The sequence below is a fragment of the Grampus griseus genome, assembly GCF_964374135.1.
Source record: "Grampus griseus genome assembly, chromosome: 10".
In the NCBI taxonomy this organism is placed as follows: Eukaryota; Metazoa; Chordata; class Mammalia; order Artiodactyla; family Delphinidae; genus Grampus; species Grampus griseus.
In genome coordinates, this window is record NC_139004.1 from 48,716,897 (window position 1) to 48,742,433 (window position 25,537).

The 25,537-nt window shown below is 37.5% G+C and overlaps 1 protein-coding gene across 1 annotated transcript in view; it reads left to right on the top strand.

The window, feature by feature from the left end:
* Window positions 1-25,537, top strand: part of ZCWPW2 (zinc finger CW-type and PWWP domain containing 2) — a 138,892-nt gene that overhangs the window by 98,879 nt on the left and 14,476 nt on the right. The window contains exon 5 of the mRNA XM_082663641.1: window positions 10,011-10,057. Within this exon, the coding sequence (XP_082519767.1) occupies window positions 10,011-10,057 (47 nt within the window). The remainder of the gene's footprint in view (window positions 1-10,010; window positions 10,058-25,537) is intronic.

Consider the following 25,537-nt stretch of genomic DNA (forward strand, 5'->3'; position numbering starts at 1 on the left):
ATTTTTGCATCTGTGTTCATGAGAAATATTGATTGCTCTGTGGTTTTCATGTAATATCTTTATTTGGTTTGGGTATTTCAGGTAATACTGGCTTCATTGAATGAATTAGGAAGTATTCTGTTCGCTTCTATCTTCTGAAAGAGTTTATAGAGAATGAGTATAGTTTCTTCCTTAAATGTTTGGTAGAATTCACCAGAGAACTCACCTGGGCTTGATGCTTTCTGTTTTGGAAGTTTATTATATTGATTCAATTTTTAAACAGATACAGGCTCTTCAGATTGTCTATTTCTCCTGTGTGACTTTTGGCAGATTGTGTTTTTCAAGGAATTTGTCCATTTCATCTAGGTTATCAAATTTGTGGGCATGGAGTTATTCATAACATTTATTTATTATCCTTTTAAAGTCCATGGGATCTGTAGTGATGCCCTCTCTTTCATTTTTCGACACTAGTATTTCTGTTTTCTCTTTTATTTTCTTAGTTAGCCTGGCTAGAGGCTTACTGATTTTATTGATTTTTCAAAGAAACAGCTTTTGGTTTTATTAATATTCTCTATTGATTTCCTGTTTCCAATTTCATTTGTTTCTCCTCTAATTTTTATTTCTTTTCTCATGTTTACTTTAGATTTAACTGGCTCTTCTTTTTCTAGCTTCCTAAGGTGGAAGCTTGGCATACTGGTTTTAGATCTCTGGTCTTTCATAATATATGCATTTAATGCTATAAATTCCCCTCTAAACACTGCTTTCACTGTATCTCACAAATTTTGATAAGCCATATTTATTTTTTCATCTCATTCAAAATATTTTAAAATTTCTTGTGAGATTTTTTTTGACCCATATGTTATTTAGAAATGTGTTGTTAAAGCTCCAAGTATTTGGGGATCTTCCAGTTATCCTTCTGTTTTTGATTTCTACTTTTATTCCGTTGTGATATGAGAGCAGATTATTGGATTGGATTGGTCAAAAAGTTTGTTCAGGTTTTTCCCAAACATCTTACGGAAAAACCCGAGCGAACTTTTTGGCCAACCCTATATGATATCTATTTCTTTAACTTTTTAAGGTATGTTTTACGGCCCAGAATGTAGTCTATCATGGTGAATGTTCCAAGCAAGCTTGAGAAGAATGTGTATCTGCTGTTGTTAAATGAAGTAGTTTATAGTCTGTTCTGCCTTTTGTAGTGTTAATTGAGCACTTCATATAATTCTGTTTTCTCTCCTTTCTTAGCATATCAATTATTCTTTCTTTCTAATTTTTCTAGTGGTTTTCCTACAGTTTGCAATATTCATTTACAGTTATCCAAGTCCACTTTCAAGTAACACATTATAACTTCATGAGTAATGAATGTACCTTATATTAACAAAAATTTCCTGATTCCTCTTCTGTCCGTTGTATCATTGTTGTCATTCATTTCATACACACACACACACACACACACACACACACACACACTATATATTATTGAATATATTGTTGCTATCATTTTGAACAAAGTATTTTCTGTTAGATACATTAAGAATGAGAAAAATAAAAGTTTTTACTTTTACTTAGTCATTCTCTGCTGCTTTTCCTTTATGTAGATCCAAATTTCTGGTTTATACCATTTTCTATCTCTTTTATAATTTTTAATAGATTTATTTTTATTTATTTATTTATTTTTGGCTGTGTTGGGTCTTCATTTCTGCTCGTGGGCTTTCTCTAGTTGCGGTGAGCGGGAGCTACTCTTCGTTGCGGTGCATGGGCTTCTCATTGCAGTGACTTCTCTTGTTGCAGAGCACGGGCTCTAGGCACACAGGCTCTAGAGTGCAGGCTCAGTAGTTGTGGTGGACGGGCTTAGTTGCTCTGCAGCATGTGAGATCTTCCCAGATCAGGGCTCGAACCCGTGTCCCCTGCATTGGCAGGCAGATTCTTAACCACTGCACCACCAGGGAAGTCCCTCTATCTCTCTTTTAACATTTCTTGTAAGGCAGGACTTCTAGCAATAAATTCCCCCAATTTTTCTTTGTCTCACAATTTGTATATTCCTTTACTTTTGAAGAATAACTTTACAGGGTACAGAGTTCTAATTTCGTGGGTTTTTTCTCTCAACACTTTAAATATTTCACTCCACTCTCCTCTCGCTTGCACGGTTTCTGAGAGGAACTGGATGAAATTCTTATATTCCCTCCTTTATAGGTAAGGAGCAAAGATAAGAATTTCCCCTCTCTGGCTTCTTTCAAGAATTTTCTTTATTTTTGATTTTTCTGCAGTTTAAGTAGGACATGCCTAAGTGTAGTTTTTATTGGCATTTGTCCTGCTTGGTGTTCTCTGAGCTTCCTGGGGCTATGGTTTGGTGTCTGACATTAATTTGGGGAAATTGTCAGTCATTATTAATTAAAATATTTCTTCTGTCCCTTTCTCTCTCTCTTTTCCTTCTGGTATTCCCATTACATGTGTGTTACACTTTTGTAGTTGTCCCATATATCTTGGGTATTCTGTTCAGTTTTTTTTTCAGTCTTTTTTCTTTTTTCTTTATAGGTTTTAGAAGTTTCTATTGATGTATCCTCAAGGTCAGAGAGTCTTTTCTCAGCTGTGTCCAGTCTACTGATGAGCCCATCAAAGGCATTCTTCATTTCTGTTACAGTGTTTTGATCTCTAGTATTTCTTTTTTATTATTTCTTAGAATTTCTCTATCTCTGCTTACATTGCACACCTGTTCTTGCAAGTTGTCTACTTTTAACGTTAGAGCCCTTGGTATATTAACTGTAGTTGCTTTAAATTCACAGTCTGATAATTCCAACATCTATGCCATATCTGTGTCTGCTTCCAGCGCTTGCTCTGTCACTTCAAACTGTGATTTCCCTTTTAGTATGCCTTGTAATTTTTTGTGGAAAGGTGAATATGATGTACCAGGTAAAAAGAACTGTGTTAAAGAGGCCTTTACTAGTGCAGTGGTAAGGTGTGTGGGGTAGGGGAGGCATTTTGGAGTCCTGTGATTAGGTCTCAGTCCTGGGCTTTGAGTTTAATGAGTGCTTCTCATTTTTTTTTACCACTTAGGTGGTCCATGATAGCTAAAGGGGGCTGGAGTTGGAATTCCCTTCCCCCACATGGAAGGCTACAACAGGCTGGATTTGGGCATTTCCCTTCTTCCAGGCTGGTTAGGCTCTGAAAAAACCCCAGTAGGTTAGGTTCTGGTAAAATAGTTTCTCTTGAGGACAGGCCTTGTTAGAAGAATTGAAAGCTCTGGCATATTTCAGAACCCTTACTTTTTTCCTCCCACTGCCTGAAGCACAGGGAATTATTTTCCCAGTTGGCACTGTAAGAACTTGATGGAGCTTCTGGAGGTAAATTCACCAAAGTACATCTCCCTCCCCCAGGACTGGATCCCTCTGGGGTTTTTCTCTCTCAGGCTTGTTCACACTGAGCCTCCAGCACTTCTGGATTTCAGTTCCTATTTCCCTCCCAGGCATTGGCTCTTGGCAAGGTTTCAACTCCAGTAAATTGTGGTTCTTTTAATTTGCCAGTAAGCAATTTGTCTCTCCAAATTTGGGGGCAGTGGTTTGCCCTGTGAACTCACTCCCTGAGGGATCTAAGAAGAGTTATTGATTTTCAGTCTGTTCATCCTTTTACTTGTTGTTAGGACGGAGTGGTGACTTCCAAGCTCTTTACTGACGGACAGAAAACTGGACTGTCCTTTTTGTATTTAAGAAAATGCTCTCAGCTGTCATGTTTAAAGAACATACTGACAGTTTTTCTGAGGCCATGAATGGACAAGCTTTAGAAAAATTATTTAAAGAAGAGAAGCCATTGATTTATATTAATATTTGTACCTCTCTCTAATATGGTTGTAAATAAAAATTTTAACATCTGTTATGGGTCATGAGGCATAACCATCACTACTCATTTGGAACATTTTCATTTTCTACCTGCAGCTTCTTTTTTATACTTTAAAAATATGATTTGGATGTAGCTCAGAAGAGGCCCTTTTAATTATCCAAATCTACATTTCCGGTTAACTGCTTTTCACTCTGTATGTGAGGGTCCTTACATGCAGAGATTTCTGAAGGGAGGAAATTAAACCTTTCTCACTAGGGAGAATGCAGCTCTTAGAAAGTAGTTAATGCTGCTGAAGTTGAACATGGACCTACTGTTACTATCAGAGAAACCGCTAGTGATTGTTTTGTTTTTAAGTATTACATTAGAATTTCCCTTTGGCATTTGAAATTAGAGTGGTTCTCTTGCATTGGAAGACGATTCCGCAACTTTTGAGCATAAAATGTTCCTTGAACAACAGTTTGGATATTTCTGTTCCCAATTCATCTCCCTACTGGAAATTTTACATAAGAATGACTTACGTTTTGAGGAGAAACATAAATTTCTATTCTGTTATCATTAACTCTCAATATATGATCAGGGTCCTTTGGATCCAATTTTAGTTTCTGTGTTTCTTTTTGTGCAGTTTTAGCCATTTGTACAGATTAATATTTCATTGTGATTTTTATTGTTATCAGAGGTCTTCAAAAGAACGGAGGAAAAAAATTTTTAGATACAACAAAACTTATTCTATCTTGTAACTGCTATCAGGTTTCGCTGGGCCACGATCTTATTTTTTCCTCTCTTTTGAAACATTTTGCTATTTTATCATTACTCATCAATTATTTCCAACTATGTTTGAAAGACAAATAATTATTTAAATGGAATAATGATGGAATCACTTAAAAAGAGACAATAGTGAAATATATCATCAATGAACTATTTTTCCTAGTACTACAAGGAGGTCTCTCTCTTTCTCTAACACACATACCAATTAGCTAAAATGGAAGAGAACATTTCTGATTATCTAAAATCCACCAGACATTGTTTTAGGAGCTTTATTTATGTAGATTATATTATTTAAATCTCACAGTATACCAATATATTACTCCTGGGTTATCAGTAAAGAAACTGAAGGTCTGAGAATATACAGTGTTTTATATTTTACACTGTCTAGTATAGTAACTTATGCCGTGTAAATATTCTCTGTATTTCAATTAATACATTATACTAATTTGTTCAGGTACAATGTATATTTCAGATCCATATAATATTTTGAATAAAATACATATATATTTAATTAACTATAAAAAAATTGAGCACCTGTACATATGAAAAATGGTCCCTGCCTTGAGGCACATCTTAGCCTTGCAGAGTGCTTACACATATATAGAAGTAACCATAATATCAGTACAAGTTAGAAAGTTCTATAGACTAAAGTGACTATGGATTTGCAAAAGAGGTGGGAATTTCTCCTAGTTGAAGGATGTGTTGGTAGATGGTCTTGTACGTTCATCAGTAGGGAAAAAGTGTACTCCAGAAGAAGGGATTATTTCAAGCACACAGCTGAGCACAGGAAAAAGGGCAGTTTACATGTGGCCAAACAGTTGTAGGTATAAATATAATAACCTGCTCCTCTAGATTTCTGTGTTTTATGCAAATAGCTTTTTAACTACAAAATTTGCTTTTAGATAGCAAGCATTTATTTTCTCTTATATTCATGGGTATTTATCCTTTTTGTTTGTTTTACATGTTCATTGTGAATTAAAATTCTATATTGATAAATTAAATTTCTATACATTTTTCTTTAATGTTAAATGTAACCCTAAAACTTTACAATTAATGTCCATAGCTCTTTGCATTTTTCATTACCACAATATTAAGGTTTCTAAAACATATCTATGAATAAATATTTACATATAATTATTCAATTATGGAATTCCAGATTGAACATTTTTTAAAAATCCAACAGTTGTGCCAATGATTTTTACTAATACACACACATGTATACTTTTGCTCATATCAAAATAATATCTTGACGTAATTTTCTATACAGTTGACCCTTGAACAACGTGGGTTGGAACTGTGTGAGTCCACTTACATGCAGATTTCAACGAATTCACTTAATAAATATATGGAAAGTTTTGGGGAGATTTGTGACAACTTGAAAAAATTCACTGATGAACTGCATAGCCTAGAAATATTGAAAAAATTAAGAAAAAGGTATGTCATGAATGATTAAAATATATGTAGATACTAGTCTATTTTATCATTTACTGCCATGAAATATGCACAAATCTATTATAAAAAGTTAAAATTTATCAAAATGTATGCAAACACAGATTGTATGTGGAACCATTCATAGTCGAGAGAAATGTAAACAAGCATAAAGATGCAGTATTAAGCCATGATTGCATAAAGATAACTGTGATACATACTGTACTATGGTAATACTTTCCTAGCCATCTCCTGCTGCTGTAGCAGTGAGCCCAAATGTAGTGCACATCTGCTTAAAACGCTGTGACACCAGTCACCTCTACATGAGCACTTCGTCTTTCCACTAAGTTGCATATCACAGTAGAAAGTTCTTTCTCGTGGTTCTCATGTATTTGGTTGGCCAAAAAGTTCATTCGGTTTTAAGTAAAAATAAAAGACGCGTTTTTCATTTTTACCAAGAATTTTATTGAACAATGTATTCACTAACTGAACGAATTTTTTGGCCAGCCCAATATTTTCCATAATATTTACTGCAATACCATAAACCCTGAATAACACCATGGGACCCACAAAGTGCCACTCGTGATGTTGGAAGTGCTCCCAAGAAATAAGTCATGCTTGGTATGTACCATAGATTGAGGTCTGCAGCTGAAGTTGCCACCATTTCAAGATGGGTGAATCCAACCATTGTTTAAAAATAAAAAAGAGAAGGAAAGGAAATTTGTGAAGCCATCACTGTGGTTACACCAGCATGTGAAAAACCTTGCACTTTTTGTGCAGTACCTTTTTATCTTGAAGATGTGGCCTTAATGTGGGTGCAGGTTTGCTATCAGAAGGACATACCTTAGACTCTAATATGATTCAAGAAAAAGTGAGGTCATTATTTGCCAACTTAAAGCAAATGGAAGGTGAAGGATCTAAAGTTGGAGAATTTAATGCCTGCAAAGGATGGTTGGATAATTTTAGAAAGAGGTTTGGCTTAAAAGTCAAGATAACAGGAGAAGCAGCTTCTGCTGACCAAGAGGCAAGAGACAAGTTCCCAGACACCATTAAATCACTGAGGAGAAAGGATGTCTGCCTGAACAGATTTTTAATGCAAACGAAAGTGCATTCTGGAAAAAAATGCCACAAAGGATATTTGTTAGTAAGCAAAAGAAGCGAGTATCAGGATTTAAAGCAGGAAAGAATAGGCTAACTGTATGATTTTGTGCAAAGGCAGTTGGGTTTATGATCAGGACTGCCCTTATCCATAAAGCTGCAAACCCATAAAACTTGAAGGGAAAAGATAAACAGCAGCTGCCAGTCTTTTGGTTGTACTACAAGAAGAAGGCCTGGATGACAAGAAGCCTTTTTCTGGATTGGTTTCATCTGTGCTTTGTCCCTGAAGTCAGGAAGTACTTTGCCAGGAAGGGACTGCCTTTTAAAGTTCTTCTGATATTAGACAATGCCCCTGGCCACCCAAAACCCCATGAGTTCAACACTGAAGGCGTCAAAGTGGCCTACTTGCCCCCCAAACACAACGTCTCTAATTCAGAGGGTCATAAGGACCTTGTAAGGCTCATTACTCACAGTGCTCTATGGAAAGGATTGTCAACGCTGTGGAAGAGAATCCTGATAGAACGTTGTGAAAGTCTGGAAGGATTATACCATTGAAGATGCCATTGTTGTTATAGAAAAAGTCGTGAAAGCCATCAAGCCTGAAACAATAAATCACTGCTGGAGAAGACTGTGACCAGATGTTGGGCATACTTCACGGGATTTACGATGGAGCTAATCAAGGAAATCATGAAAGAGATTGTGGATAAGGCAAAAAGGGTGGGGGGCAAAGAGTTTCAAGATATGGATCTTGGAGAAATTCAAGAGCTAAGAGACACCACACGAGAGGAATTAACAGATGAGTGCTTCTGAACCAGGGCTAGATGAGGAAGAGGATGTAGAAGAAGCAGTGCCAGAAAACAAATTGACATCAGACAAGCTGGCAGAAGGTTTCCGAATATTCAAGACGGGCTTTGACTTTTTACGACATGGACTCTTCTATGATATGGGCTAAAGCAAAACAACAGGAACCCTTCTACGATACAGGCACTGAAACTAAAGCAAACGGTGGAAGAAGGGTTGGTACCATATAGAAACATTTTTGGAGAAATGAAAAAGCAAAAAAGTCAGACAGAAATTAAGATGTACTTCTGTAAAGCTACACCAAATATGCCTGCCTCTCCTGTCTCCCCTTCCATCTCCTCCACTTTGTCTGCCTCTGCCACCCCTGAGACAGCAAGCCCAACCCCTCCTCCTCTTCCTTCTCCTCGGCCTAGTCAGCATGAAGTTGATGAGGATGAAGATCTTTATGATGATCCACTTCTACTCAATGAATAGTAAATAATCATCTTGCCATACAGTTAATAAACTTATCTGTTGTGTATTATGAGAGTATCTTCATGTGAAAATCGAATACCTGTGTGGCAAGTACTGTATGAGACTTTTTGTGTCCTCATCATCATCAACGCCCAAGTATTCATCATGTAGAACATTGTGTGCAAGGTGTGTTTTGAGGTGGATAGCCTAACCTTATATAGGCATAAGGTGAGTGATGTTTAACATAAAAGTAATAACATGTTAGTTTTCTTACTGTCTTATAACTTTGCTTTCAAAGAATTATATTACCATACAGTATGTCTCTCTTCCTCTCTCTCATAATTGGAGATACTGCATATCAACCTATCATCACAGGTAAGGGTTTTTAAACAAAATGTAACAGTGTTTCCCATCCTATCTTATGAGTATGACTGTACTACTCTATGCCATAAAAATGTGATAACCATTCATTCATTAGTGTATAGGAAAGGCTACTGTGAAACAATCATATCAATTACACTAGGCAACCATAAAGCAGTCATGTTGCTGTTTCTTTGTTAAACATGAATTTCATTTTCACATTATCTTTTAATTTTTGATGTCTAGTGTTAGTAATACATATGACATCTACAGTGTTTTGTATCATAGAAGACATTATTGCTGTAGGTACTGACAGGCAGATGATTCATCTCGTAAACAGATAACTTACAGCACTGATATATACAGTACAGTACTGTAAATGTTTTTTCTCTTACTATTTGCTTAATAACATTTTCTTTTCTCTGGCTTACTTTATTGTAAGAATATAGTGTATAATACATATAACATATAAAATATGTGTTACTCGACTGTTTATGTTATCACTAAGGCTTCCAGTCAACAGTAGGCTATTAGTTGTTAAGTTTTAGGGTAGTCAAAAATTATACGTGGATTTTTCACTGTGCAAGGGGTCTGCACTTTAAATCCACATGTTGTTCAAAGGTCATCTGTTCTCTATTTGATTAGACTCTTCATTATTGCTGAGTCTTTCTCTGATGCACTGTTGGCAGCTCAGGGACCCCAGATGGAGGCAGCAGGCATAAAACTTAGGGATTTGTAGTCAAATGGATCTGCCCCCACTGCATGACCTCATGCAGTGAAGTGCAGATGGAGTACGCCCCTTTTAAAACTATCATGAGGATTAAATAAGATATTGTCTCTATAAAGTCTTTATTACATGTCTGGCTGGTAGTATGGGGTTGGCCAAAAAGTTCGTTAGAGTTTTTCCAAACTTTTTGGCCAGCCCAATAGATGTACACGTAGAGGTAGCTGGGATTTAATTCCAGATCCTACATACTCTAGAGCACATAGGCTGACCATAAGCTGTCTAGAAATGAGATACACTAGATGCTAGCTGGTGGACATCCAACCAGCCATCAGATTTAAGGGAGGAGGTTTGTCAAATAAGTATACCAATCCCTGATGTTACTACTTTTGGATTACTTTGTTTTACTCAACTCTGGGAGCTGAGTTTGTTAGCATTTTGATCAAAAGAACCACTGAAAACACATATCATGGTATGAGAAAGTAGAAAATTCTAACTGTGTAATGTTGCATTTATTTGAATAGGAGTGTAGTTCACTTTTTTGAAGCAGCCATACCTTATTATCTTACAGACAAATCCAAAGCAGATGGCAAAGTTGCTGTGGTGGCCAAGAAAGGGGTAAGATCATGTTTTATTAAATCAAATATACAGACTTCAAATTCAATCTGATTAACACTATTTTTAAAAGAAAATTAAATTAATATTTTAAATCAAAATGACATATAATCAAATTTTTCTTCTAAATGTTAGTTGACACTAAAAATTTAATATTTATAGTTACTTTTATCAATGTTATAGAATTATCAAATATTAGAATAATAGAAAATTGTAAGTTAACAAGTAAACAATTGCTTTTATTTGTACATACTCTCATATACTAAAATATTTTTAATATGTCATGTTATTATAATGTATGGAAAATTCAAATAATTAAAATTCACAGCTTAATATGGACTTTACCTTAAAGTTAAGTAGAGAACAGTATCAGACATTTGTATGAATCTTTTTAATGAAAATTTATAAAGTTAATAGCATTTTAAAAGAATTTTTAAAATTTAACATGTCATTCTATACATTGTGTGTGGAGATATGTTTAACTCTAGTTACTGTCAAAACTGTGATTGGGATAGGTTGAGCCTTGACAGTCTCCTTAAGTGACAATATTCTCGAATAGTAGTTTCTCTCCTTGTGTCCACCACTATCAATGCTTTTCCCACTCCCTTGCCAGCTTTAGATATCACCAATTTTTACATATTTGCCAATATTTGAAAGGAGAAAAATATGCCATTTTTATTTCAATCTGCTGTTATTTATTCTTTTATTTTAGTGAGGTTGAGCATTTTTCATATATTTATTGGACATATTTCTTCTGAAAACTTCCTGTGCATATCCTTGCCCATTTCTTCCATGAGCTTTTTTTACTTTGATTGATTGATTTATAGGTTGAACTGCTTCTTTGGATCTTCATTTCCTTATGAAGGCTCCCCTGTCACATAAAACTTACCTTAGATAAATTTGTATGCTTTTCTCTTTTTAATCTATCTTTTGTTACAGGGGCCCCAACTGAGAGCTTAGAAGAATAGAGGAAAAAGACATTTTTCCTCCTCTACACTAAAACCAGTTATCCGAATACCATTTATTGACTAATAAATAATCTTTCCCTTCTTTACTTTACTGTTTTTCTTTTGTTATCTTCTTTATAGTATATAGTATACCTTCTTCATAATATAACATACGGCATTTAACATGTCAAAATATCTGTTTCTATATCACGTATCTAGTCTTAAAAGAATTCTAAATTGCTATAATTATTGTTTCTCTATCTTTTCTTTAATGTGTGGATTGGTGATCCTTCATTACCCTACTTTTTCAAAAATTGTTTTCATAGTTCTTGCCTGTTTAGTTTTTCAGATTGTATGTATATTATGATGAATTGACATTTTAAAAACCCTTTCTGTTTGGGGAGAGACTGTCCCTCCCAAGACTAGCACAGGGTACATCTTTCATATGGACCAACTAATTCCAAACCCACATCACCCAACTACCTTCTTATCAAATTCTCAAATACCAAGCCAGTATTGCCCCTGCCCTAAATTATCCCAGGCCCAGGTTCCAGCCAATGGAGACCACCCCTCTAGACCAAAGCCTTCCAGAATTATTCAAAGTAGCCAGTCCTAAACTGTTTACCCTACCCTACATTTCCTTTCCCATGGAAACCTCAATAAAGGCACAATTTAAATAGTTTTAACAACATACAGATGAACTTTAGAAATATTTAGTTAATTCTCCCAGGAAAAATTCTGTTGAGGTGATGATTGGTATTGTAGAAAATCTATGTATTCATTTGGAGAGAAATTACATGTTTATAAAGTGAATGCACACACGTAGAAATATGTCTCTTTATCATTTTTTCTTTAGTTTTTTTCAATGTAGAATTTTACATATTTCTAACTAAGGCCTTCCCACATTATTTGTTACTAATTGGAAAAGGATCTCTTTTTTCTAATGAAAAAGAAAATCATTTTTATTTATTTATTTTTGGTTGCATTGGGTCTTCGTTGCTGTATGTGGGCTTTCTCTAGTTGTGGCAAGTGGGGGCTACACTTTGTTGCGGTGTGTGGGCTTCTCATTACAGTGGCTTCTCGTTGCAGAGCTTGGGTTCCAGCCGTGCAGGCTTCAGTAGTTGCAGCACGCAGGCTGCTTCTACTTAGTAGTTGCGGCACGTGGGCCCTAGAGTGCAGGCTCAGTAGTTGTGGTGCACAGGCTTAGTTGCTCCATGGCATGTGGGATCTTCCCGGACCAGGGATCGAACCCTTGTCCCCTGCGTTGGCAGGTGGATTCTTAACCACTCTGCCACCAGGAAGCCCCCTCTAAACTTTTTTAGCTTATATATAGAAAGTATGTATGTATGCATATCTTTTTTTCTAACACTTTATTTTTATTAATGCCAAGAGTTTAACTTATACCTCTTGAAAGGCAAAATTAATGACCACTTTTCTTGATTTATACATTTATGTATAAGGAATTCAAGCTATTATATTTTCGGATAAAAAAAATTTTCCCCCAAATTATTGCAAAAATTCTTCATAATAAGCAGGAAAATTTCATTAGCCCAATTGCAGAAATCGCTTACATTTTATGAGTAGATGTCTGGATATTTGTGCTAATTAATAAGCTTGCTTATTAACATAGAATTCATGTACTGCAGCTCACTTGATTCACTTAGCTTTATATGCATCTTTCCACAAAGATAAATATTATAATAGATCTCTACGGCTGGCTTCTAGCACCAGGCAGAGAGATACCTCAGGAAAGAATAGTAAGTAGAAGAACCCCTTGGGAAGAGTCACAGACACGTTTCAAAACTCATTTAATTTCCTTTTGGATTTTACTTTTCTTCACCTTTCCATAGACCAGTGTTCCCAAAACTTGAATCATTCAGGTATTCCATCATCATTTTGCCATTTTCTGTGCTGTTAGTTACTGTAGTTTTCTTTCATTTGATTAACCTTTTTAGTAATTTAATTTTTTTATTGAGGTAAAATTTAAACACCGTGAAATGCACAGACCTTAAGGGTGGAGTTTGATGAGTTTTTCTTAAGTGTATATACCCATGTAACTACCATTCCAGATTAAAATAGAGAACATTTTCATTATCCCAAAAAGTGTCCTAACCAAAATTTTAAGATGTAAATGTACTCTTTTGATGTGAGTTGCATTTTCAAATATATAAATAAATATATATTAATATAGAAAATTGTCCATTTATCACTTTAAATCATCAGCGGAAACCTTCACATAGAAAGTTCTTTTTGTACTAATTTCAGTTTCTCTGTTCTCAAACTCTGTGCCACTCTATGGCAGTATTATGAAACAGCCTTCCAGGGGAGTGATTTTTAACAAGATATTCTTTAGTAACTTAAAAACTAAACCTGCCTGATTAGGTTGCAAGCTTATCTTGAATTAAAATCTATAGGAATTCTGTAGGATAACTATTAGTAGGAAAGTAGTAAAATTAGACAAAATGGATTAATTGTTGATATCCAGAAACTTTTATATACCATTTATGAGAACAAGCAAAGACCCCTTGATTTAGAGTAACTCTTTTCTGGTGTGGATGATTATATTTGTTTCTTAAATAGAAAAGTCTACTATGGGACTTATATATTGGCTTAACCCTGTTTTTGACTTGACTTTCAGTTTATGGATCTGACTTCAATCAAACTGACCTCCTTGTAGGCGCCTCTTGTTTTCAGGGGTTTCAGGTCTGAAGGGGAGTGTTTTGAGAGGTGGAAGTGGTGGGGGGTATCCTAATCCGATGACTTGTCCCAGTGCACTGATTTATCTGAGAAAGTTTAGTTATGCAGACCTGGTACTTGGTAAACAGAAATTCATCTTTATCAGTAATATCCTCTCTTAACTTTTAAGAATTGTTTTCATCCTAATTACTAAAAAACAAAATATCATTTTTAAAATGTCACCATGTATAATAATAGAAGATTGTATTAATTTTTGTTTCTCTGCACATTATGCCCATTTGAAAATTCACTCAAGGTATTAATTCACTTGGAATTCAAGTTTAGTAATACTTAAAATCTAGTGTCACAGATTCCAGAAATTCAAAACTTTTCAACCATAACTCTCCACGTTTTCTATTCTATATTTTAACTTTGAGCCAGAAGGCAATAAAAAGAATTCTACAAAATGTGATTGCTCTTTTGTTAAGATACAAAAACCTTTTCAACTTGAGTCCTACTAATCACATGAAGAGCAGGTGTTGTCCTTTGTTATTTGGGACTAAAGGTTGTATTATGCAGCTTTCTTCAGTTTTGTTGATTATATTCATTACAAGTATAGTCCTTTCTCTCATCCAGACACACAAATTATGACTCCCAACATCAAGCTACACACACGATGAATCTGGGTTTCTTCCAAAGTTTGGGATATTTCTCATTCACCGTCACCTTCCTCATCCCATTCCATTAAAACCAAAACCAATCTTACTAATCCATAGAAAAGTGGATATAACATACAAAAGGAATTTGAATGTAGCTATTGCACTAGATATTAAAAATGATCTTTCTATGTCTAATAGAAATAGCTATTGTTTTCCTGTTTGCAGAGGGAAGTTGTTATCATTGGAAAAAGTATGCTAGTGAAAATTAGTAGAATTTACATATAACTTATTAGAATGAATCTATAATTTTAAATTTATAAACATTTGGCTTCTGCCCATAATAGCTTCTTCAAACTTTTTATTTATATTAGACAACACAAGCCTATTTCTTTTCTTTGAAGACACATAAATTATTACTTTAAATTCTTTAAAATTGTAATGACTTTGGGGTGATATTTTTTATGTACTAATACCTTTACTTTGCTTCAAAAATAATTTGCTCTGTTATGAAATATGTATATTAGGTACACATCTTAAATCTGTACTCCCCCACATACTGGGAACACAGTCACCCAGATCAAACAAAGGGAGGTGTATCTTGCATATCCTTCCATGAATCTAGGCTCAAGAATGTCTTTCATTTCAACCTCTGGGATCCTCAGCTGATGTAAAGACTTGGATCCAAATAAAATATTTTAAAGAATAGTCTTTTTTTAAAAAAAAAGTGTGCTGTTGTGCAGAGTCTGTCTATTCCTGTGTAGGGGAGATCATCTTCTTTTGCATGTTGCTGAGGATTAATGTTCAGAATTTGACAGTGATTGTGGGTTAAAGAATCAGGCCAATTATCCTTACTACTCAAGTTGATGGAGAGAAAAGTGGTAAAATAGATAATGAAGGTCTCAAAATTTGTTCTTTAGTCCAGAAAGAATAGTGTAGTATGGGTACTATAATCATTGAATGTTCTCTGTACATCGGCTTTTTAGGATTTAATTGAAATACGTAGATTCTAGAAAGTCTTCCTGAGAAATCTTACCTTTTCCCAACATTCCTCTTGCTAAAATATCCAGTGACTTAGGAAAAACTATACACAAATAGGAATTGTTTTCAACAGACTTGGATTTTTAGACAGTGTCCAATTGCAAGTCAAATAATCTAACTTACCAGCTTCATTCAATCGGATAAACAACTGATATAAGTTCTGCTTTTTTCTGATTTCCATGGAACTCTTTCCTCTCTGGACACTCTGTTCCTATTAGTCCTTAGTATTCTGAAGCTCTATATAAATGTGAGTACAATCTGTGCTATTTAAAAAATAATAAACTTCCTGAATTTCTGTGTTCTATCACTGGTATAGCTAGATGGTCAAAGACTGTTTAAAAAAAAAATCAAGTGCAAGACTTCAAAATTTATCAGTGAAGTACATAGTCATATAGTTCCTTGAGGTGTCCTGTTACTTCTGTCCTCAGCCAAGATTGGGAGGTGTTAATAGAAGGCCTTTTCATGCCTTCTGTTTAAGGTGGTCTAGTGGTCAATTTCTATTTTAGGGGAAAATATTCTCCTGTGTCTCAGCTCACTGCTTGACCACACACTCCAGTATTTTTTCTAGTAAGCTCCTCAAAGCAGAGAAATCCACAGTGCTTTAGTGTGAACTTATACATGGCTGAAGAGAGTGCAAGGGACAACTAGATGTTTATAAGTCATGTTGCCAGGGACTGGTCTCTGATATTGTCCAAATCTCACAGGAATACCCCTCTACTGAAGATTGACCAGAGTGAAACATTGGTCATTAGCAGATATCTATGTAAGAAACACTGGATTTGTAGATGATCTGTTGAAATCATGTTTAAATAGGGCTAGAAAATGATCATTTCAACCTTCCTTCGTTTTCAAAGAAGTGTTAAAAACAAATATTATCTGAACCCGAAGACTTAACTTTATTATTGGTACTCTCCAGATACTCAGATTAAGTAATAACCATCTTTTACAATGTTGCATGAAACCAGTTTTCTTCCTTTTCCAAGCATATATTTCCCAGCAGATTTACTAAAGGGGAATGAGAATATTGGCTTTTCCTTCTATATGATGACTTTTGACAAGGAGTTTATGTACATTATTCAAGATACAGATTCATTCTTTTGTCAAAGTAGGCAGCTCTTTACTGATTACTGACTGACAATTATTCTCAAAAGGTTACAAAACATATTTATGTCTTCTATGAGCATAAATTGCTAATCAAAATTTTACAGCCTCAGATTTAGCACAGCTAACAAACTTGTTCTTCTTGCTTAAAGAGATTTTTAATTTTGGGACTTCCCTGGAGGTCCAGTGGTTAACACTCCATGCCTCCACTGCAGGGGGCTTGGGTTCGATCCCTGGTTGGGGAACTAAGATCCTGCATGCCACACGGCCAAAAGAAAAAAAAAAAGGTTTTCTTTGTTGTTGTTGTTGTTTTCTGTGTGTGTGTGTGTTTTGTTTTACATCTTTATTGGAGTATAATTGCTTTACAATGGTGTGTTAGTTTCTGCTTTATAACAAAGTGAATCAGTTATACATATACATATGTTCCCATATCTCTTCCCTCTTGCGTCTCCCTCCCTCCCACCCTCCCTATCCCACCCCTTTAGGTGGTCACAAAGCACCAAGCTGATCTCCCTGTGCTATGCAGCTGCTTCCCACTAGCTATCTATTTTACGTTTGGTAGTGTATGTATGTCCATGCCACTCTCTCACTTTGTCACAGCTTACCCTTCCCCCTCCCCATATCCTCAAGTCCATTCTCTAGTAGGTCTGTGTCTTTATTCCTGTCTTACCCCTAGGTTCTTCATGACATTTTTTTATTCTTAAATTCCATATATATGTGTTAGCATATGGTATTTGTCTTTCTCTTTCTGACTTACTTCACTCTGTGTGACAGACTCTAGGTCCATCCACCTCATTACAAATAGCTCAATTTCGTTTCTTTTTATGGCTGAGTAATATTCCATTGTAATATGTGCCACATCTTCTTTATCCATTCATCCGATGACGGGCACTTAGGTTGTTTCCATCTCCAGGCTATTGTAAATAGAGCTGCAATGAACATTTTGCTACATGACTCTTTTTGAATTATGGTTTCCTCAGGGTATATGCCCAGTAGTGGGATTGCTGGGTCATATGGTAGTTCTATTTGTAGTTTTTTAAGGAACTTCCATACTGTTCTCCATAGTGGCTGTACCAATTCACATCCCCACCAGCAGTGCAAGAGTGTTCCCTTTTCTCCACACCCTCTCCAGCATTTATTGTTTCTAGATTTTTTGATGATGGCCATTCTGACTGGTGTGAGATGATATCTCATTGTACTTTTGATTTGCATTTCTCTAATGATTAATGATGTTGAGCATTCTTTCATGTGTTTGTTGGCAGTCTGTATATCTTCTTTGTAGAAATGTCTATTTAGGTCATCTGCCCATTTTTGGATTGGGGTGTTTGTTTTTTTGTTATTGAGCTGCATGAGCTGCTTGTAAATTTTGGAGATTAATCGTTTGTCAGTTGCTTCATTTGCAAATATTTTCTCCCATTCTGAGGGTTGTCTTTTGGTCTTGTTTCTGGTTTCCTTTGCTGTGCAAAAGCTTTGAAGTTTCATTAGGTCCCGTTTGTTTATTTTTGTTTTTATTTCCATTTCTCTAGGAGGTGGGTCAAAAAGGATCTTGCTGTGATTTATGTCATAGAGTCTTCTGCCTATGTTTTCCTCTAAGAGTTTGACAGTTTCTGGCCTTACATTTAGGTCTTTAATCCATTTTGAGCTTATCTTTGTGTATGGTGTTAGGGAGTGATTAATCTCATATTTTTACATGTACCTGTCCAGTTTTTCCAGCACCACTTATTGAAGAGGCTCTCCTTTCTCCATGGTACATTCCTGCCTCCTTTATCAAAGATAAGGTGACCATATGTGCATGGGTTTACCTCTGGGCTTTCTATCCTGTTCCACTGATCTATTTCTGTTTTTGTGCCAGTACCAAACTGTCTAGATTACTGTAGCTTTGCAGTGTAGTCTGAAGTCAGGGAGCCTGATTCCTCCAGGTCCGTTTTTCACTCTCAAGATTGCTTTGGCTGTTCGGGGTCTTTTGTGTTTCCATACAAATTGTGAAATTTTTTGTTCTAGTTCTGTGAAAAATGCCAGTGGTAGTTTGATAGGGATTGCATTGAATCTGTAGATGGCTTTGGGCAGTAGAGTCATTTTCACAATGTTGATTCTTCCAATCCAAGAACATGGTATATCTCTCCTTCTATTTGTATCATCTTTCTTTTATCAGTGTCTTATAATTTTCTGCATAGAGGTCTTTTGTCTCCTTACATAGGTTTATTCCTAGATATTTTATTCTTTTTGTTGCAGTGGTAAATGGGAGTGTTTTCTTGATTTCACTTTCAGATTTTTCATCATTACTGTATAGGAATGCCAGAGATTTCTGTGCATTACTTTTGTATCCTGCTACCTTACCAAATTCATTGATTACTCTAGTAGTTTTCTGGTAGCATCTTTAGGATTCTCTATGTATAGTACCATGTCATCTGCAAACAACGACAGTTTTACTTCTTCTTTTCCGATTTGGATTCCTTTTATTTCCTTTTCTTCTCTGATTGCTGTGGCTAAAACTTCCAAAACTATGTTGAATAAGAGTTGTGAGAGTGGGCAGCCTTGTCTTGTTCCTGATCTTAGTGGAAATGCTTTCTGTTTTTCACCACTGAGGACGATGTTGGCTGTGGGTTTGTCATATATGGCCTTTATTATGTTGAGGAAAGTTCCCTCTGTGCCTACTTTCTGCAGGGTTTTTATCATAAATGGGTGTTGAATTTTGTCGAAAGCTTTTTCTGCATCTATTGAGATGATCATATGGTTTTTCTCCTTCAATTTGTTAATATGGTGTATCACGTTGATAGATTTGCGTATATTAAAGAATCCTTGCATTCCTGGAATAAACCCCACTTGATCATGGTGTATGATCCTTTTAATGTGCTGTTGGATTCTGTTTGCTAGGATTTTGTTGAGGATTTTTGCATCTATGTTCATCAGTGATATTGGCCTGTAGTTTTCTTTCTTTGTGACATCCTTGTCTGGTTTTGGTCAGAGGGATGGTGGCCTTGTAGAATGAGTTTGGGAGTGTTCCTCCCTCTGCTATATTTTGGAAGAGTTTGAGAAGGATAGGTGTTAGCTCTTCTCTAAATGTTTGATAGAATTCGCCTGTGAAGCCATCTGGTCCTGGGCTTTTGTTTGTTGGAAGATTTTTAATCACAGTTTCAATATCAGTGCTTGTGATTGGTCTGTTCATATTTTCTATTTCTTCTTGATTCAGTCTTGGCAGTTGTGCATTTCTAAGAATTTGTCCATTTCTTCCAGGTTGTCCATTTTATTGGCATAGAGTTGCTTGTAGTAATCTCTCATGATCTTTTGTATTTCTGCAGTGTCAGTTGTTACTTCTCCTTTTTCATTTCTAATTCTATTGATTTGAGTCTTCTCCCTTTTTTTCTTGATGAGTCTGGCTAATGGTTTATCAATTTACTTTATCTTCTCAAAGAACCAGCTTTTAGTTTTATTGATCTTTGCTGTTGATTCCTTCATTTCTTTTTCATTTATTTCTGATCTGATCTTTATGATTTCTTTCCTTCTGCTAACTTTGGGGTTCTTTTGTTCTTCTTTCTCTAATTGCTTTAGGTGCAAGGTTAGGTTGTTTATTTGAGATGTTTCCTGTTTCTGAAGGTAGGATTGTATTGCTATAAACTTCCCTCTTAGAACTGCTTTTGCTGCATCCCATAGGTTTTGGGTCATCGTGTCTCCATTGTCATTTGTTTCTAGGTATTTTTTGATTTCCTCTTTGATTTCTTCAGTGATCACTTCGTTATTAAGTAGTGTATTGTTTAGCCTCCATGTGTTTGTATTTTTTACAGATCTTTTCCTGTAATTGATATCTAGTCTCATAGCATTGTGGTCGGAAAAGATACTTGATACAATTTCAATTTTCTTAAATTTACCAAGGCTTGATCTGTAACCCAAGATATGATCTATCCTGTAGAATGTTCCATGAGCACTTGAGAAAAATGTGTATTCTATTGTTTTTGGATGGAATGTCCTATATATATCAATTAAGTTCATCTTGTTTAATGTATCATTTAAAGCTTGTGTTCCCTTATTTATTTTCATTTTGGTTGATCTGTCCATGGGTGAAAGTGGGGTGTTAAAGCCCCCTACCATGAACGTGTTACTGTCGATTTCCCCTTTTATGGCTGTTAGTATTTGCCTTATGTATTGAGTTGCTCCTGTGTTGGGTGCATAAATATTTACAATTGTTATATCTTCTTCTTGGATCAATCCCTTGATCATTATGTAGTGTCCTTCTTTGTCTCTTTTAATAGTCTTTATTTTAAAGTTTATTTTGTCTGATATGAGAATTGCTCCTTCAGCTTTCTTTTGGTTTCCATTTGCATGGAATATCTTTTTCCATCCCCTTACTTTCAGTCTGTATGTGTCTCTAGGTCTGAAGTGGGTCTCTTGTAGACAGCATATATAGGGGTCTTGTTTTTGTATCCATTCAGCCAGTCTGTGTCTTTTGGTGGGAGCATTTAATCCATTTACATTTAAGGTAATTATTGATATGTATGGTCCTTTTCCCATTTTCTTAATTGTTTTGGGTTTGTTATTGTAGGTCTTTTCCTTCTCTTGTGTTTCTTGCCTAGAGAAGATCCTTTAGCATTTGTTGTAAAGGTGGTTTGGTGGTGCTGAACTCTCTCAGCTTTTGCTTGCCTATAAAGGTTTTAATTTCTCCATCAACTCTGAATGAGATCCTTGTTGGGTAGAGTAATCTTGGTTGTAGGTTTTTCTCCTTCATCACTTTAAATATGTCCTGCCAGTCCCTTCTGGATTGCAGAGTTTCTGCTGAAAGATCAGCTGTTAACCTTATGGGGATTCCTTTGTGTGTTATTTGTTGTTTTTCCCTTGGTGCTTTTTTTTTTTTTTTTTTAAGAGGTATGCGGGCCTCCCACCGCTGTGGCCTCTCCTGCCATGGAGCACAGGCTCCAGACGCGCAGGCCCAGTGGCCATGGCCCACAGGCCCAGCCGCTCCATGGCATGTGGGATCCTCCTGGACTGGGGCACGAACCCATGTCCCCTGCATCGGCAGGCAGACTCCCAACCACTGTGCCACCGGGGAACCCCCCTTGCTGCTTTTAAAATGTTTTCTTTGTATTTAATTTTTGACAGTTTGATTAATATGTGTCTTGGCGTGTTTCTCCTTGGATTTATCCTGTATGGGACTCTCTGTGCTTCCTGGACTTGATTAACTCTTTCCTTTCCCATTAGGGAAGTTTTCAACTATAATCTCTTCAAGTATTTTCTCAGTCCCTTTCTTTTTCTCTTCTTCTTCTGGAACCCCTATAATTCGAATGTTGGTGCATTTAATGTTGTCCCAGAGGTCTCTGAGACTGTCCTCAGTTCTTTTCATTCTTTTTTCTTTATTCTGCTCTGCAGTAGTTATTTCCACTATTTTATCTTCCAGGTCACTTATCCGTTCTTCTGCCTCAGTTATTCTGCTATTGATCCCATCTAGAGTATTTTTAATTTCACTTATTGTGTTGTTCATCATTGCTTGTTTCGTCTTTAGTTCTTCTAGGTCCTTGTTAAATGTTTCTTGCATTTTGTCTATTCTATTTCCAAGATTTTGGATCATCTTTACTATCATTATTCTGAATTGTTTTTCAGGTAGGCTGCCTATTTCCTCTTCATTTGTTAGGTCTGGTGGGTTTTTATCTTGCTCCTTCATCTGCTATGTGTTTTTCTGTCTTTTCATTTTGCTTATCTTACTGTGTTTGGGGTCTCCTTTTGCAGGCTGTTCATGGTTCCCGTTGTTTTGGGTGCCTGTCCCTGGTGGAGGGGACTAGTGCCTGTGTTCTGGTGGAAGAGGCTGGATCTTGTCTTTCTGGTGGGAAGGTCCACGTCTGGTGGTGTGTTTTGGGGTGTCTGTGGACTTATTTTGGTTTTAGACAGCATCTCTGCTACTAGGTGGGGTTGTGTTCCTGTCTTGCTAGTTTGGCATAGGGTGTCCAGCACTGTAGCTTGCTGGTCATTGAGTGAAGCTGGGTCTTGGTGTTGAGATGGAGATCTCTGGGAGATTTTTGCCGTTTGATATTATGTGTAGCTGGGAGGTCTCTTGTGGACCAGTGTCCTGAAGTTGGGTCTCCCACCTTAGAGGCACAGCACTGGCTCTTGGCTGCAGCACCAAGAGCCTTTCATCCAGATGGCTCAGAATAAAAGGGAGAAAAAGTAGAAAGAAAGAAAGAAGGAAAGAAAGAAGATAAGATAAAATAAAGTTATTAAAGTAAAAATAATTATTAAGAAAAAAAATTTTTTAAAGAAAAAAAAACGGGTGCTTCCCTGGTGGCGCAGTGGTTGAGAGTCCGCCTGCCGATGCAGGGGACACGGGTTCATGCCCAGGTCCTGGAAGATCCCACATGCCGCGGAGTGGCTGGGCCGGTGAGCCATGGCCACTGAGCCTGCGCGTCCGGAGTCTGTGCTCCGCAAGGGGAGAGGCCACGACAGTGAGAGGCCCGCGTACAGCAAAACAAACAAACAAACAAACAACAACAAAAAACGGACTGAAAGAACCATAGGACAAATGGTGAAAGCAAAGCTCTAGGGACAAAATCTCACAGAGACGCATACACATACTCACAAAAAGAGGAAAAGGGGAAAAAATAATAAATCTTGCTCTCAAAGCCCACCTCCTCCATTTGGGATGATTCGTTGTCTATTCATGTATTCCACAGCTGCAGGGTACATCAAGTTGATTGTGGAGCTTCAATCCGCTGCTTCTGAGGCTGCTGGGAGAAATTTCCCTTTCTCTTCTTTGTTCGCACAGCTCCTGGGGCTCAGCTTTGGATTTGGCTACGCCTCTGTTTGTAGGTCGCCGGAGGGCGTCTGTTCTTCGCTCAGGCAGGACGTGGTTAAAGGAGCAGCTGCTTCGGGGACTCTGGCTCACTCAGGCCATGGGGTGGGAGGGGTGCGGATGCGGGGCGAGTCTGTGGCGGCAGAGGCCAGTGGGACGTTGCACCAGCCTGAGGCACGCCGTGCGTTCTCCCGGGGAAGTTGTCCCTGGATCCTGGGACCCTGGCAGTGGCAGGCTGCACAGGCTCCCCGGAAGGGAGGTGTGGATAGTGACCTGTGCTCGCACACAGGCTTCTTGGTGGCGCCAGCAGCAGCCTTGGCGTCTCATGCCCGTCTCTCGGGTCCGCGCTGTTAGCCACGGCTCGTGCCCGTCTCTGCAGCTCCTTTAAGCAGCGCTCTTAATCCCCTCTCCTCGCGCACCAGGAAACAAAAGAGGGAATAAAAAGTCTTGCTTCTTCCTTCTTCGTCAGGTCCAGACTTTTTCCGCCGGACTCCCTCCCGGCTAGCCGTGGTGCACTAACCCCCTGCAGGCTGTGTTCACGCTGCCAACCCCAGTCCTCTCCCGGCACTCCGACCAAAGCCCCGTCCACCCCAGCGGGTAAGCAGACAAGCCTCTCAGGCTGGTGAGTGCCGGTCGGCACTGATCCTCTGTGCAGGAATCTCTCTGCTTTGCCCTCCGCACCCCTGTTGCTGTGCTCTTCTTCGCGGCTCCGATGCTTTTCCCCTCCGCCACCCGCAGTCTCCGCCCGCGAAGGGGCTTCCTAATGTGTGGAAACTTTTCCTCCTTCACAGCTCCCTCCCACTGGTGCAGGTCCTGTCCCTATTCTTTTGTCTCTGTTTATTCTTTTTTCTTTTGCCCTACCCAGGTACGTGGGGACTTTCTTGCCTTTTGGGAGGTCTGAGGTTTTCTCCAGCGTTCAGTAGGTGTTCTGTAGGAGTTGTTCCACGTGTAGATGTATTTCTGGTGTATCTGTGGGGAGGAAGGTGATGTTCGCGTCTTACTCTTACGCCATCTTCCCCCAAAGCTCTGGTTGGCACTTTAATCTTGGACTTCCTAGTCTCCAGAACTTGTCTTCGTGTGGTCACCATCAGTGACTGGTCTGGGACCTCAACTGCTCCCCAACATCAGGGGTCTCTGCTAGTGTTGGAGGGTCTCCTGCAGAGGCGGGGGGTGGCTGTGGCTCACCGTGGGGACAAGGACACTGGCAGCAGAAGTTCTGGGAAGTACTCCTTGGTGTGAGCCAAAAAAAGGTTTTTAATTTAGATGAATAGTGGCTTAAGGAAATGGGCAATATCAAGTCAGTTTATGCAGATTATATTAATCTGATATAAACACAATTCTTACACATTTTCTGTCCTTTGCAGTAAAAGGCAGTTCTCTCATTTGCCATTCTAGTCCACAATGCTAATTATTTTTTTTCAGTAAATGGCATATGCTGTCTATACATACACCTCTTTGTTTTTATGTCCAAGAAAAGAATTAATACTTGCTTTGTTTTCTTTAAAATCAGTGACACTTGTATAGCAATATATTTGTGTGGATGGGTGTGGGCTAGATCAGTGCCTGGAAAACTGTAGAGTCACCTGAAGAGCTTATTTAAGTACAGATTCCAGGCCCCACCCACAGAGTTTCTGATTTGGTATGCATGGGATGGGCATGAGTATTTGCATTTCTAACAAGCTCTCAGATGTTGCTGATTGTGTCATGTTGTGGCTCTTGTTCTGAATAGCATTGGACTGGACAACATAGGAGAATCAGCTGTGCAACACAGGAAGAGAAGGGGAAGAGATAGATTAGATAAAGTAATCTTCAGTGTCTACTTGTACTGGGTTGGATAGTAGCCTCCGAAAGATACGTCCACCAGGAACCTCAGAATGTGACCTTATTTGAAATAAGGATCTTTGCAAATCCTTTGGATGAGGATTTTGAGATGAGCTCATCCTGGATAATATGGGCCCTCAATCCAACGATAAGTGTTCTTATGAGACAGACATCTATCCTTCAGAACTGTAAGACAATAATTTTCTGATGCTTTACCAAATCTGTGGTAATTTGTTATGGCAGATTTGGGAAACTAATACACTACCAAAGTCCAGCCATATCAAAGTGCCAAGTTCCCTCTGTCGTATGGTCTAAGAAAAAGGTAGAGTTCTGACACTGACCTGGTGGACTAGTATAACAATGAAACAGTGACTGAACATCAACTAATTGCCAAACACTGTTGGATACTTCCTGGCATGTTGTGTAATTAATCTTCCCTCAAATGCCTTGAGGTAGTTATTTTTTTAGC